The sequence below is a fragment of the Lipomyces tetrasporus genome (genome assembly GCF_029532465.1).
Source record: "Lipomyces tetrasporus strain NRRL Y-64009 chromosome Unknown POJ06scaffold_1, whole genome shotgun sequence".
In the NCBI taxonomy this organism is placed as follows: Eukaryota; Fungi; Ascomycota; class Lipomycetes; order Lipomycetales; family Lipomycetaceae; genus Lipomyces; species Lipomyces tetrasporus.
In genome coordinates, this window is record NW_026611596.1 from 2,081,143 (window position 1) to 2,095,222 (window position 14,080).

Here is a 14,080-nt window from a genome sequence, read left to right on the forward strand (position 1 = left end):
TCTTTCAGAAGCTTAAACGCCTCGTTGTAGTTTGAAAGCACCTGCGAGTCCGTAACTGACATCGTTTGGGATATCTCAGCCTACACAGATTCCGTCTCAGCTTCCAATTTATCGCGTTTGCCGAGCTTATCTTCCTGGTCTCTGACGGCAGAACTGTCAGACGTGGTATTGATCTCTGTTGCGGGATCGACCGCTTTCCTTTTATTAGCAGTAGCCCCCGCGGCATCTCGTACGGGCACTCTCTCATTCCGCTGGCTGGAGTGGTAGCGCTTTTCGAACGTTACGAAATCACGATCGGCGCCACGCTGCGTGAGGCTCGACGGCCGATTGCGGAGTGGCCCGTTCGTGAAGTCCATGATGTAAGGGTTCAGATGTGTGATGATGATTGAGACTGGAATATACAACACAGGGAAGCAAATGTTGGCGAGAAGTTAGGAAGCGGACTGGCTCTGTTTATCTGCGGAGATTTGTATTTTGACCCGCAGAGCATTTCACGTACGATGTCAGAGCGCTTTATACGGACATGAGATACGTGTCGCCAATGTGACTGATTTGCACGACTTTTCCTTGATTCTCTAATTAGTGCTTCTCAATATCTGTTTGTAGAGCGTATAACTAACGAGCATGTAGCGTGGACTAAAGAGCTGTGGTGCGGGCAATTTCCTGGGTGTAATAGACTCTCATGCTAAGTCATGGCGGTGTTACACAAAAACTCGTGGTCCAGGACAGGCTCTATCACTAGCGACGGGCCAAAAAGTTAGTCTGGTTGGGCAGGAGCAGCTAGTACGCAGACCGTAGTGTAGTTTCCTGTGAGTTTCTACTTGCGATCTGGCGGCTGTTAATATTTTTTCGCTATAAAAACGTCACAGAGGCTGGTGCAATATGTCGCAGAGTGCGAACATCAACTACATTCCAGGGCAACCTCATCAACGATATCAATCTCATCAACTACAGCAGCATACGGTCATGACTCCTCATCAGAATGGGACGCAAATATCTCCTGGACTCGTCCGACGGAATCAGTCCGTGCCACCAGAGGTCCAATACGCAGGTGGAGTCGCGCCCGCCAATCAATCTCAGTTGGTGTATGCTGTCTCCCATGACCCGCCCAAAATGTATCAGTCTACACAATCAGCTACCAACCCTCAAAGTATTGTGTTTGCACAGGTCCCAGACCCTCAGATGTTCAGTCCTCAAACAGGATCGCAGTCACCAAGTCCTTTCCGTGATTCGTCGCAGCAGCAGCAGCAGCATCAGCAGCAACGCCTACAGGTGCAGCAAATCCGTGACCAACGACAACATGAGCAACATCAATTGGGAGCAGCAGTCCAGCCTATTCCGCACTTGCAGGGAAACGAAGTAGGAATTTATCTTCATTATCGTGATACGTCCCGTATTTGGGCGTCAACAGATATTTCAAGTTGCTGTTTAGTTTCTAGTGCCATCACTAACTCTCTCCAGGGAGTGCTAGAAAAGAATGGGCCCGCGCAGCGACATCGTCAGCGATCTCCAGCTGTGACAGGATCGGAATTGACGGCAGCAACAACAACCGGGCGATCGTCGGCAACAGCATGTGGACAAACGCTAGGAGCTTCAATGTCGATTGTGAGAGAGCCAATAGCATCTTTGTCCTCAGCTACGCTCAATGTAGTAGGGAAGCAACAGCATTTGAATAATTCGCCAATTACGATATCACCTGTCGATATGCCGGCAGCTGTTTCTGAGAAAAATAGGGACCCGCCGATGGACAACGGGCCTAGTTCTGCACAGTTATGGACGACTCCGATGAATTTTGTGTCAGAGAGTTCGTCCGGAGAGCGGGGACCACCCGTCAATAACCTGTCAGCGGCAGCTGTGGATCGTCCGGAACAGACAGCTGCACCGAGTGTGATGACTGACAATTTGGCACAGTCCAGCAAGTCCACCATCGCTCCCGGCGCATCCCCGACAAAGTCATCAGCGAAAAGAGTCAGGAAAGCGCCAGCGACCCAGACAACAAAACCGTCAAAGAGACTGGCAAATAAGCAAGCGCACGGTAGTCAACGACTGTCAGAAGCAACTACTAGTACGTCCAACACAGCTGACAATGAGAATCCTACGATGAAAGTTCAGCAGTTGCATAATCGCGAATCCAATATTGCTGTTTCACCAGAGGAGTCTAGTCGCGTCCAGTCTCAAAAGCCAGCTGTACAGAATGATGCGCTCAGTGCAAGCATGCTTTCGGCTTACATCACTTCGAGATCGGGAGCGGCAGAAGTTTCGTCGGAGTCACAGGATGCATCGCCAGGAGACTATTTAGTGTGGGCGCGAAAACTGGCGTATCAGGCCACAGATGCGAAAAAGCGATTTGACTCTCTCACAGAGCGACTTTCTATGGATGAAGGAAAGTGGGGTGACTTGATGCAGAAGCACACGACGTCCGTTCGAAAGGCTGTGAGTGAGTTAAAGAGGGACGTTCGTGACCGTGCTACGCAATGTAACGATATAATCTATGGTTTGACGAGACAAGAAGGACGATGCTAACTGACATCCGATCGTAGTAGACAAGTCGACAGAGCAGATCCAAGCTGTGTGCATTTCAGTCAAAGAATATGTCGCCGTCGCTGAGGAAAGGATGGCCAGATTGGATGCAGCTGTAATGGGGCTAACTTCAAACATTGCGGAGTTGACCTCCACTGTTACCAATGTTATGGTCGAAATGTCCAATGGATATAGAGTGGCATCCACACAGCAGGAATCTCAGATGCCGAAAGTAGCGCCAACGGATACAATTGATAGTTCTTCGCCACGGGGACTTAAAAGAGCGAGGCAACAGGACCACACCCAATTCCCGGCAAGTAAAGGAATAAGCCTTCCTGTCCGCCGGACATCAGAACCTTTGGATAGAGATAATGTTCGGAACGATACATTAGCGGAAGAGAAAGAGTCTCCGATATTGCGAGTCCAGTCTGAGCCTATTCCAAACAACGAAGATGATATTGCAGCCTCGATCATCGGTGACGATGAATTTGTTCCGCATTATACGATTGACACTCGACGGAAATTGACGAGTAGTTCCCACCCTCCGAGCGAGAGTTTCGATGAAGGCTTTGAAATAAAACCCGAAGTGATTGGCGCTGTCAAGCCTTTGCGCGGCTCAAGAATGATGGAAGAGTAATCAAGCTCGTATTGCTTCTGGACTTGCTTTTACTTTTGCTTGATGACACTCGTATTTGACCTTTGACTATGTTGTACCGCAAGTCCTGTGAGGACCGATGATTCTAGGCAGTGTCATTTCGGTGATTACACCGTATCTACTTCATGCGTCACGCTGCATGGATGTTACTAGATATAATAAAGGTACACACTAACAAATCAAACCCAAAAAGGTATCCAAACCTGTATCGTCCCATCGAATGACATCAAAATTGCGACAAAATTTGTTCTTACATAACCTCAACATCGCCATCGACGCTTTCAGCGATTTCAGCGATTGCAGCGATTTCAGCCAATAATTCAGCCGCACTCTCTATGCCAAGCACAGTCTCGCTGTCGCCAACAGACATGGCGAAGCCTGAGCCAGACCAATGGTTAATGAAATCAAAAATCTCCTTGTGCCATCGTCGTGAATTTTCTGGTTTCAAAACCCAATGGTTTTCGTCTACAAGCGTCAGTATACCTCGAGGTTATTGTTAACAGAACACGAGCGACAAAGCGTACCTGGGAAATGCAACAACTTGGACGGCACGCCAAGCTCCTGCAACACGTTAAACGCCAGCAATCCCTCGCTTTCAGGCAATCTATAGTCCTTTGCGTTATGCACAATGAAATGAGGAGTAGCCCAATGATACATTCTATTCATCGGATTGAACTTGTAATATCCCCTCGTGTTCTTCAGGAATGACCCGCCGAAATCATGAATTGGGAAGTATAACTCCTCGGACCCATATTGGTTCAGTGTGGAGAAAACGCCGTCGTGCGTGACAAGCGCTTTAAAAACGCGACCGAGAGCGGAGCCTTGGATCCAATTGACCATATATCCACCATACGACGCGCCAGCCGCGATCATGCGTTCTGAGTCAATGAAGGTGTATTTCTTCGTAACGTACTCGAGTCCCAGCACAAGATCGATATAAGGGTACGAACCCCAGTTGTTTTGGATTTTGTCTGTAAAGTCCTTGCCATAGCTAGTCGATCCGGTTGGATTAATCGTCACGACGATATATCCGTCGTCCCCGTTGTCCGACCACACGATTGGATTCCAACGCGTAGACCACGCATCTGTCCACGCGGACTGTGGTCCGCCGTGGATAAGGAACGCAAGGGGATATTTCTTGCGTGAGTCGAAATGGGACGGATACATGATGAAGCCGTGGACTTGCACTCCACGAGATCCCGTGAACCAGAACTCGCCTACCCGGTTTTCCTTCACGCTCGCCGTCGCGTCGAGAAGGAGGGTAGTGGAATTACTCTTCATGTCGAATATCTCGTAGTACGTAGATTTGACAATTGCGCTACTGGACAATAACAATTTCGAGGACGAAGACTTGATGAACTCGGCAGATTCAACAGAGTGTGTCGTATTGAGCAAAACAGGGATCCCGTTTGGTTCCTTAAGATCCAATCTCCAGAGAACTTCACGACCAGTGTCCTCGCCCGTCAAATATAACACATTGTCTTCGTCAGGCGACCAAAACACAGACGACGGCGACCGATCAAACGTTTTCCCGTACGTGACATTCTTCGCTGACGACGCAGTCCCGTTCGCGGCAAGCTCGTACACAAACACGATATTTTGATCGGACTCATAGCCGTTCTCAAGCTGAACCAATCCCGCAATTTTCTTTCCGTCGCGGGAAATTGTTGGCGACGAACACGCGCCATAGCCGGCTTTGTTCAGCGGCACATCACGCGAGTTTGACGACGTGTAATTCACGGCGTAGAAATACGTCGCTGTGTTGGTCGCCGAATTGAGCTCTGGTGCTTTTGCGTTCACAACAAGGAGGTCGTCGTGCAGATCATAGTCGGACGAGCTTGGGAATGGCATGATGGGCGACTCGATCCCGAGGCCTTTCAGGTAGTTTGTGAATGGTTCCTTGACCTTAGTGAGGTCCTTCTCGGACAAGAGTAGGCCAAAGACAGATTTGCGGTTTTCTGTGAGCCAGTAATCCCAGTGTCTGACAAAGGTAGTGTCATAGAGTAATCCAGCGTCGTGTTTCGCGGGTGCGTCAGGCGAGAGCAGTGAGCCATCGGGCGCAGCCCATCCAGACACGACGACGCGCACGCCGCTCGGTGTACTGCGTGTCTTGAGCAAAGAGACAGATCCAGGGAACGAATACAGCTCTTTAGTCTTTCCGCTATCGATATTTAGAGACCATAGTTCCGTGTACGCAGACGACTCGTTCAAATACAACAACGTGTGCGCATCAGTCCCTGCCCAGGCGAAGTCACCGACGTCGTTCGCATCATCCAAAATCGCCTTGGTTGTCCCTGTTTCAAGCGACACAAGTTTCAACGACGCGTTCCACGAATGCGACGAGAACGAGTACGTCGACTCGGTGAAAGCACCCGTGGTGCCGTCCTTGTTTGGAACTGCCGGCGACCGACGCGGTGCCTGCAGCAGGTCATCATAACTGAACGCGGAGACGACAGCCCCGACAGCTGAGACGAAACCCAGTGTGAAGATCTTCATCAGGAACTTCGGAAGACAATTGCGGCTTTCGCTGAAGTGTCGCGTTGTTGCAGCGTGCGATATCCATATCGTTTGTCGTGGTGAATGGCGACTCGCCCTAGGCGCCGCGGTCTTGTGACCAAAATAATCTTCATTTGGGACAGAGGCAACTGTTCTTCTTTAGGTTTGAACTTCGTGTCAGTTGATTTCGCACGAGGCAGACTAAGGGGATCCCCTGTTTTGACGCAAAAGTTGCCCATTCAGTTTTACACCTACACCATTTCGCGATCACTTGGAAACTGCTGACCGACGATTTAGCCCGCAATTGGCTGCTAATCTGCTGCTGAAAATGTCAATGGTCGCGTGCGGTATTAGGCCGCAAACTCGTTAAATCCTCAAAATTGTTATTCTACAGATAGTAAATTAACTGGCTCTGTTATGTTCACAGGTAACGGCATTGCAGTAACTGATGGGACACTTCGATAGGCGTTGTGCTAGTTGTGAGGGTCAGTCAACAATAAGTCAGACCTTTAACGTATTTCACGGGCGAACCGGTCAAACGGGCGAACCCCGCAACAGAATTAAATTGGTCAATCTAGCAGTTCAAATTGATAGCTATTTTACTACGACAGCGTCTGATTGTAAGCAGAAGGCATTTTGGATGCTGGTGAGCTGAAGGACAGGACCCAGAATAGTGTTTTGCGGTGGAATTTTACCCATTAGCGTGTTTTGGATTGTGACCGGTTCGCCTGTGAAATACGTTATTCGAGGTTAAGAAAGTTCCGAGACAACTCAACTTCACTTAAGCCGCACCATACTGTGACCGACCAAAGCACCGTATCGAGATTAACTGCAAGACCACAAGGCCCACTGATTCTCCGTTTCTAATCATCCCCTTTTGGAAATCGATCTAACAGCTTGGAGCCCGGTGAATCAGATATAATCGACGGAGAATCGTCGGACCTGTTGGTATATCAAAAGTTGATATGCGGGCAGTGAACATGTCAGTTGCTACCCAGGATTTGTGAGGCTTAAGATTTAAAGCTCTAATGACGAGAGAATTCTGGGCGGTTCTTCTACAGTTACAGGCACCGTATTTTGTCAGTTGGTGCTGCTGGGAAGCGCTGCTCGTTGTCACGTTCAGCTAATCGTGCGCGACCATGCTAGAAACTAATGGATAGCTGGTTAGTTCACGAACCTACGAAATGCAAACCCGGATCAAGTAATGCCATATTGTACATTTGACCATCCACGTACACTCGACAGCTTCTGCCCGCCCAAGATAATACTGCATACATACATACCCATATTCTACAAATATACAATACATATAGCATACACATCTATCTTCCTGACAGAAAAATAAAAGCTCCGAAAATCGGAACGTGTCGCCCGTGTGAAGGTAACTGTCTTTTTTAGCATTCCAGGTTCGCAATCAACATTCGTACATCAGCTTCCGCCGTTTTTTTTGAACTTTTTTCTCACTTTTTTTTTATTTCTTGATCCGGCGAAACGCGGGGGCCCGCCTATCCCGCGCTCCAACGGCCAGTACCTGTCTTGGCAGCAACCGTGGACGAGCCAGATGATCCAACGCGGACTTTGGTCTTTGTCCTTGTCGAACGCGATTTGGTCGGCGTTGGCTGCGGCGAGACTGCCGTGCTCGCCAGACTAGGAAAGTCGTCCATCGACTTTATCGACAGCGGCGGAGTGCCACCGCCTCCGCGTCCCGGCGTCCTGCTGCCGCTGCCACCGTTACTAGCGCTCGTCGACCCGGTCGCGACCAGTTTCCGAACGCCGGTAGCTGATTTCTTCGGCGGCGGGACGTCGGTCACGGAACTTGAGCTGACGGGCAACGACGGGAACTCGGACTCGTCTTTCAGCGTGATGTTCTTTTTGGTGCCGCCGCCCAACGCGCCACCGCTCATGCCGTTCATGCCCGGCAAAATCGCTGCCGCGCCACGGCCTTTTCCGGACTCGAATAGGCGGGTCAGGAGTTCTTGCGGGATCGAATGTAGGAACACGCAGGTGCTGCCGGCCAAGCAAGAGTTTTGGAGCCAATACCGACAAACGGTTGCAGAAAGATCGTGAGTGAAGCGACAGTCTGGCCGGAGACACTGGCCTGTGGTCAGAAAATACCCTTGCTATGTGTTAGCATACCGGAAAAGCACAGAAAATAACCAGCAGTCCAAAACGTACGGCAAACTGTGGGAATCTTGGGATGTTCTTTACTCCCGCCTGCACTAGCATGCGTCGTTTGCACACTGTACGCGGGCCCAATCGTCTGCACCTTGACCGGCTGCTGTGGTTGTTGCGGCGTCCGTCCCATGAGCTTGTCGAGCAATTCGGTCAGTGTAATTAGAATGTCGTACCCATTCCGGTCCAACGCAGCCGTGATTTCGGCGTCTGTAAGCTTTGCAGCGGCGGGGATTGCGAGCGCGGCACGGATGTGGTCGAATGGCGAGGACGTGCTGTCGACCAGCGGCAGTGTCGACGTTGGCGTGGCGGTTGAGATTGTCGGAGTGGTAGACGCGGTTGGCGTTTGTGTTGTGGTCGAAGCAGTCGACGTGGCAGCCGCAGCTACGACGTTTGAGAACGAGGACGTCGACGTGGATGGTGACGACGAAGTCGATGCGCCGCCAGGTGCGAGGCTGCTTGTTTGTGCTTGCGTCGCATCGCCGTCGTACGAATACGCCGATATGTCAAATGTCGGTTCAAACTGCAATCCCCCACTATACTGAAACGAATGGGGCAGCTGCGGCGATGTAAATATGCCCGCCCGTGGTTGCTGCTGCTGCTGCTGCTGCTGGACTGTCAACAGCCTATACGTCTCGTCGTCATCGTCGTATAGGCTGTGGTCGACTTGGAACGGACTGTAATTGCTAAGCTCAGTCTCCAAATCCGGCGAGTCGACGGTTGCGTAATAATCCGGCGCCTCAAACGCCTCCGGGCTCGAGATCGGGTTGGCGGTGGCCGGCAGATGAAACGACGACGTCGGTGCCGCGCTTCCAATGCCGGCGGTCGCATTACTGCTGTAGACCGAATCCGGCGAGGCCGACCGCGTCGATGGCAACGAGCTGAACTCGCCATGATGCCCGCTTCCCACGCTCGCGCCGCTCGTGTTGGCGTTTGCGTACATCCTCGCCGACGGCCGGCCGATCGGCATCGGCACGGCAAATTTGCCCCGGACGACTTTTTTCTTGTGGAGAGAGGTATGGCCGTTTTGTAGGATCGACGACATGATTGACTTTTTGCTCGGCTCGAGCGGCGGCTTTTGACCAGTGCTGCTGCCGGTGCTGATACTGCTGTTGGCCGACGAACTTCTCACGACGGACGTGGCCGCCCCGCCGTCGCGATGCCGCCAGAGCACGTCGAGGACGAGCGCGTCCAGGTCTGACGACGCCAAAACTCTGCCCTGGGACGCATAGAACCGCTGGATTATGACCGAAATCTGGTCGATCTGCTCTTCTTCTAGCACGGAAGGATCGCTTAGGATCGCGTCGCACTGGGCTTGTAAACTCGCGTCCATCTCTGGTGTTCGAGTGCAACAAGGGAGCTTTTGTTGTCGCTGAAAGAAGGGAGGGCGTCTTGGCTGGCGCGGTTGCTGTTCCAGGAACGAACGCTGATACAACTGTTTGGGATGCGAGTAGCGCTTAATGCGAAGGCAGACGGTTTGAATATCGCATTGTTGGCGTTGTGTGGATTAACAATCGATGTAAGATACCGGTACCAGCTATATCGCCGAAAATAACCCAACTATCGCTTAATCAACCGGAGGGGAGGGACCGCCGTCGAGTTGATAGCAAAACTAATCGCAATAGATCCACCAACACACGCTCAAAATCTTTGCAGATGCTTCGTCACGCTTGCCGGTACAGTGCTGCTAGTGCTTCAGACTATTGAATACCAGAAAGCCAGGAATGAGATGGAGATGTCTAAACCTTTTTTATTTTTTCAAGCCGGTAAAAACCAAACGTTGCCATCGCCCCACGTTAACCAGAACGTGTGCAAGAGCAACCTTCTTGCGGGTTTGTGGCTCAAAGTAAAATCGTCGCCAGCAAGGCAGACTGGCCAAAAATGTGAGTCGTCTATGCAGTAAATGCACGCGAATTTGACGCTTGTGTGATCGGACCGAGGCGCCTAACCCAAGGTCCAGTGCGGTGCAACGTGACGGGCCCGACATGGGCAGCCACATGTCATACGGGTTTATTCCATAACGCACACATGGCGCGTGCATGAGCCGCAGACTTGATAAGCAGCGCCAGGATCAATCAGCGGAGCCAGCAGGCAGGGTAGCAAGCTCGTGATGACGGATGAGATAACCTTGCTGTATATATTATACTATTGTCCAATTGATATGATGGTTAGTGTCGAATAGTAAGCAGTTGCTTTTAATGTGTGCCGCAAATCACTAGAAATTAGAATGCGGGACGACTGATCTGCTGATCTGTTCTTGCAGGTGATACGAGGACCTGTCAAATAAGCCGCGACTCATAGTGTGGCTGGCCCATGCCCATGCCTTCCTGCACAAAATACTATCGCAAGCACGATTAAGTCACATGGCAGCTTGGGATGGTTAAGGTTCGGCGCTGCCAAGACACGGGAATTCCGCTCAACACGCAAACAGGACTCCGCTGGCGAGCTTGATCGTAATATTAGTCAAAATTGAAAGTTGAATTGAATAAATGGGCATTGTCTGGCGCAAGGAATTCACTGCATTGAATGGCTGTGGTTTAGGGTAATAATTGCACAGGCAGAAGGGGGCGCCGCACGGCACACGAGTTTACGGGTTTAAAGTCAACAAGTCGATATAATCCAATCTGGCGTGGAAGATTTTACTGTCATTACATGTATGTAATAAACTAAATACAACAGAATATTTCAATATGTATCCAAGAAGAGCATCCCCGCCGGTACCGACCAAGAAGAAGTAAACAAGAACAATCACCGAACGCAAGACGATCGATTAAATACCGCGGAAAATATTAGACGTATACACCGACGGGAAACGAGTCTTTCCCATTATCAACTCCTTTTTTAAATATTGTTTTTCTCGGGTGGTTTTTTTGTTTTCTTCTTGCATTGCGACCCCGCTTAGGTGTAATGGGGGAAGAAGACATCGTCCTGATCTTTCATCGAGCCTAGGCCACTCGACAGCGCTTTATCGATCGGCAGTGTCTGCTGGGGCGCGGTTCCGGATTTGTAGGTGATGATGATGTGGAGGCCGTCGCGCACGACTTTGTCCCAGAATCGCTCTAGGATGATGGCGCCGGGTTCGCCGTCTTGGTCGACGTGGACGGTGAATGCATGGTCACCTTCGAATATGCGTTTGTTAGTGTTGAGCTTTCGGACCATACCGAACAGAAGCTGGTAGGGTGTCAGTTAGTCGGACGGCCGGTCCACATATGGGGGTGACAGAACGTACCGGATAGGTGGAGACCTCAGACATGGGGATCATGTATTGGTAGCTGCCAATGGATTCGTCAACGATGCGGATAAAAACGGAGCCGAATGAGGGCAGAGAGGCCGCCTTGATTGTCGGCGATGTGGAGTTGCCGTTTGACATCATGCCGAGAGAGCCGCCATTAGCGGATCCGGAGGACATCCGGCGTTGGTATGAGTTTAAGGTGGCCATTTTAACGGTAGTGTGCTAGTGGATGGATTTGGGGATACTCGAATCGAACCTGACGGTCCGTCCTGAGGTGCAGGGATAGGCTATATATGCTATTATGATAGGGTGGCAGGGAGGCTGAGCCACGGATGAGTCGAATCAATTCGACCCAAGCCTGGTCAGTACTCCAAAGGCACAGCGGACGTGGGCTCAGAGCAGAAACAACAGCGGCCAGCGGCCAGTCGTGGAGAACACGCGTTTTGAGTGCCAGTTACCTGCTTCGCCATGGTCTCTGCGTTCCCATGCGCCGCCGTTGAACAGGTGCCGAATGAGAATAACAAATCGTCTACAATATTATTACCACGCGGGATCGCCAGATGCTGTTGCCGTAGACAACGACAATACGCAGTCCACGCTGGAGTGCCGTCGTTAAAAATTACTGTCAAGAGCGGTAGAGTAGTGCCGACACAGGCCCGTGTCGGATGTGACAAGCCAGCGAGGTGCCGCTGCGGGGCGATCGGCCATGTGACGTCGCGTATCCAAAGACGAGGCGTCTTGTCTCGCGCCATTCATCTTCGAACTCCCTGACCGCCGCCATCGTCACCGTCTATATATTATTGGCGTCAGGCGGGCGAAAAGAACCGACACATTTAGCTAATCAGCGATGGGCGTGGACTGAGCGCGGTTTTGCCCAGTCTGCTAACCGCCCAATAAAACAAACACATGAAAAAGTTGGCCCATTCGTCCGGCTAGCCGCAGCACAGAATCTGCATAGAAGCAATGGCTTGCGCGTCATGTGGTGCGATATCATTGCGGCGCGAGCCAAAATACCTTAATGGATCTGCGCAGATCCTGCAATCCGCCGCCGCCCGCTTCCCAGCCTCATACGTATTCATGTATGCATTTATTGTCTACACAGTGCAACCGCTATCAGTCTGATCTTCTGCCTTCCTCTTGTCTATAGGTTCCTTGCGGACTAATTCCACCGTCTGTCATATAACCCCTGCGCCAAAACTCAGTGACGTACGCTCCTCTTGGTCAATTGTCTGGTTAGTGGCTTGGCAGGCGCATTTGCTTCCTTGCTTCCGCCATGCCCACAATCCTGTAGCCACCAATCCCCTGCAGCACAAGAACGATGATTGGAAGCACACCAACGAAATCTACACATCCATTCCGCGCGCCTGTCGAATATCGACAATGGCCGACACACCCAATGCCAAACTCAAACCTTCACGCCTGGTCATGTCTTACTGCCATCATTTGCTCATATCGGGCATCGCCAAGCGAAGCCGCAGTAGTTCATGGCACGTGCGTAGATTTCTGAATCCTGTCCAGCCATTATTTGTGCACGTGCCCACTACACCATTTTGGACCCTAACCGCCCATTGGCAGTATACAACCCGGATTGCGTAGCCCATACTAGAAGGTCCCAGCGAAGTCCCGTAACTTGATAAATCTCGCATCGCCTGGCCGTAATACCGCAATCTCAGAGCGGACCAGCAGTCTCACGACAATACTATCCGGATCCTCCAACTGAATCCATCCGGAGCTATCACCGTCGAATGCCGCATTCAGTAAGTTCTATGCGCAAAGTTAACAAACACGCCGGTCCTGCCGATGATTGTAGAAACCCATACCTCCACTAAAGTCTTTGCCTCCCTGGCGATCTTGGCACTGCGCGCGCCAGTCCAAATATCGTCCAACGTAGTACCTTTCCGCGGCCGCGCTTTCGTCTTGTCAAATCCGCCCACCGGCGCGCCATTTTCCTCCTCTACCAACAGCTCCGCGACCCGCGAATCCAGCAAATTCTTCAAAACACTCATCAAATGCCGTACCTGTGTCCGAGACTTATCCCGTCGGGCAAGCAATTTCTTGACGTACTTTTCCGTCATCCCGGACACGTCCTGGCGATCCATTCTTTCGCGCAGAGACGCGTTTCTGGCGACCAGTAATTGCGACAGTGCATCAAGTTCCTCTTTGAGCTTTTCTTCCTTGAGCAGATCCGCCTTGGCTTGTTTGATTGCGTCATCAAGATATTTTATTGTAAAGTCGGCCGATGCCTGGATGCGAGATAACGGCTGTGCGGTGATAATCTCTTGTAGTATGGCCCCGTCTTCTGATGACAGCCCGGCCGAGGACGCCGGTGTGCTTGACACCGGACCTTTCACACGCAAGTACCTTTTCGACGCAGCAATACTTCTAATCTGTGCTGTGTATTCATCGACATCATCCCCTGATTCTTGAAATTGTCGTATGTAAAGTCGAGCATCTTCTACTTCTTTGTCGAGAGTTGCCAGAATCCGATCGAGATCTGCCAGCTCGAACGACGGATCTGAAGACAGTTCGGACCGATGCGAATAGCGATAGGAATGCGCGAGGTCGAGATAGCGGGATACGTCTAAGTACGTCCTTGACGACGACGCCATTGTTGGATCATTATGCTGAAGCAGAGAGTAGATTGCACTGGGTATCGCTTGTCCAATACTCGAACGCGTCGCGCGCGTCGCGCGACATAATAACCCTATCATTAGGGTTCCATGTTTAACTAATCCCAACATAATGGCAAGTAGGGTTGTACAGCTGCTTAGGGCTTTAGTGGCTGGACCGGGGTCGCCCCTTGGTCTTCGGCCGTTTTCGTTTTCTAATAATTACTCTCCAAATACCGTCAACCATCAAACAATGTCGTCCCGCACAACGCTCTATGTCACCGGTACGTGAAAGGTTTGCTTTGAGTCTATCATTTGCGGAGCGTGCTGACAGTCATGCAGGTTTCGCCAGCGGCATCCGTGCCCGCGATCTTGCCCACGAGTTCGAAAGGTACA

General features: G+C 51.1%; 5 protein-coding genes across 5 annotated transcripts; 1 reads left to right on the top strand and 4 right to left on the bottom strand.

The window, feature by feature from the left end:
* Positions 1-80: 80 nt before the first annotated feature.
* Positions 81-356, bottom strand: POJ06DRAFT_265007 (uncharacterized protein; the record flags this gene model as incomplete). Its single annotated transcript, XM_056189040.1, has 1 exon — positions 81-356. One exon carries the CDS (start codon positions 354-356, stop codon positions 81-83), a length of 276 nt encoding a protein of 91 aa, XP_056047634.1.
* A 526-nt stretch (positions 357-882) lies between these two features.
* POJ06DRAFT_265008 (uncharacterized protein) lies at positions 883-3,157 on the top strand (the record flags this gene model as incomplete). Its single annotated transcript, XM_056189041.1, has 2 exons — positions 883-2,476; positions 2,541-3,157. The coding sequence occupies 2 exons, from the start codon at positions 883-885 to the stop codon at positions 3,155-3,157; spliced, it is 2,211 nt and encodes a 736-aa protein (XP_056047635.1).
* Positions 3,158-3,209: 52 nt separating this feature from the next.
* POJ06DRAFT_14799 (Alpha/Beta hydrolase protein) lies at positions 3,210-5,806 on the bottom strand. The gene is made up of 2 exons (XM_056184628.1): positions 3,700-5,806; positions 3,210-3,640 (listed from the first exon to the last, which is right to left on the bottom strand). Exons 1-2 carry the CDS (start codon positions 5,669-5,671, stop codon positions 3,426-3,428), a joined length of 2,187 nt encoding a protein of 728 aa, XP_056047636.1. The 5' UTR covers positions 5,672-5,806; the 3' UTR covers positions 3,210-3,425.
* A 1,069-nt stretch (positions 5,807-6,875) lies between these two features.
* On the bottom strand, positions 6,876-9,675 carry POJ06DRAFT_243853 (uncharacterized protein). The gene is made up of 2 exons (XM_056186417.1): positions 7,847-9,675; positions 6,876-7,787 (listed from the first exon to the last, which is right to left on the bottom strand). The coding sequence occupies exons 1-2, from the start codon at positions 9,174-9,176 to the stop codon at positions 7,177-7,179; spliced, it is 1,941 nt and encodes a 646-aa protein (XP_056047637.1). The 5' UTR covers positions 9,177-9,675; the 3' UTR covers positions 6,876-7,176.
* A 3,002-nt stretch (positions 9,676-12,677) lies between these two features.
* On the bottom strand, positions 12,678-13,684 carry POJ06DRAFT_265012 (uncharacterized protein; the record flags this gene model as incomplete). The annotated part of the gene is made up of 2 exons (XM_056189042.1): positions 12,678-12,839; positions 12,896-13,684. The coding sequence occupies 2 exons, from the start codon at positions 13,682-13,684 to the stop codon at positions 12,678-12,680; spliced, it is 951 nt and encodes a 316-aa protein (XP_056047638.1).
* Between the last annotated feature and the right edge of the window lie 396 nt (positions 13,685-14,080).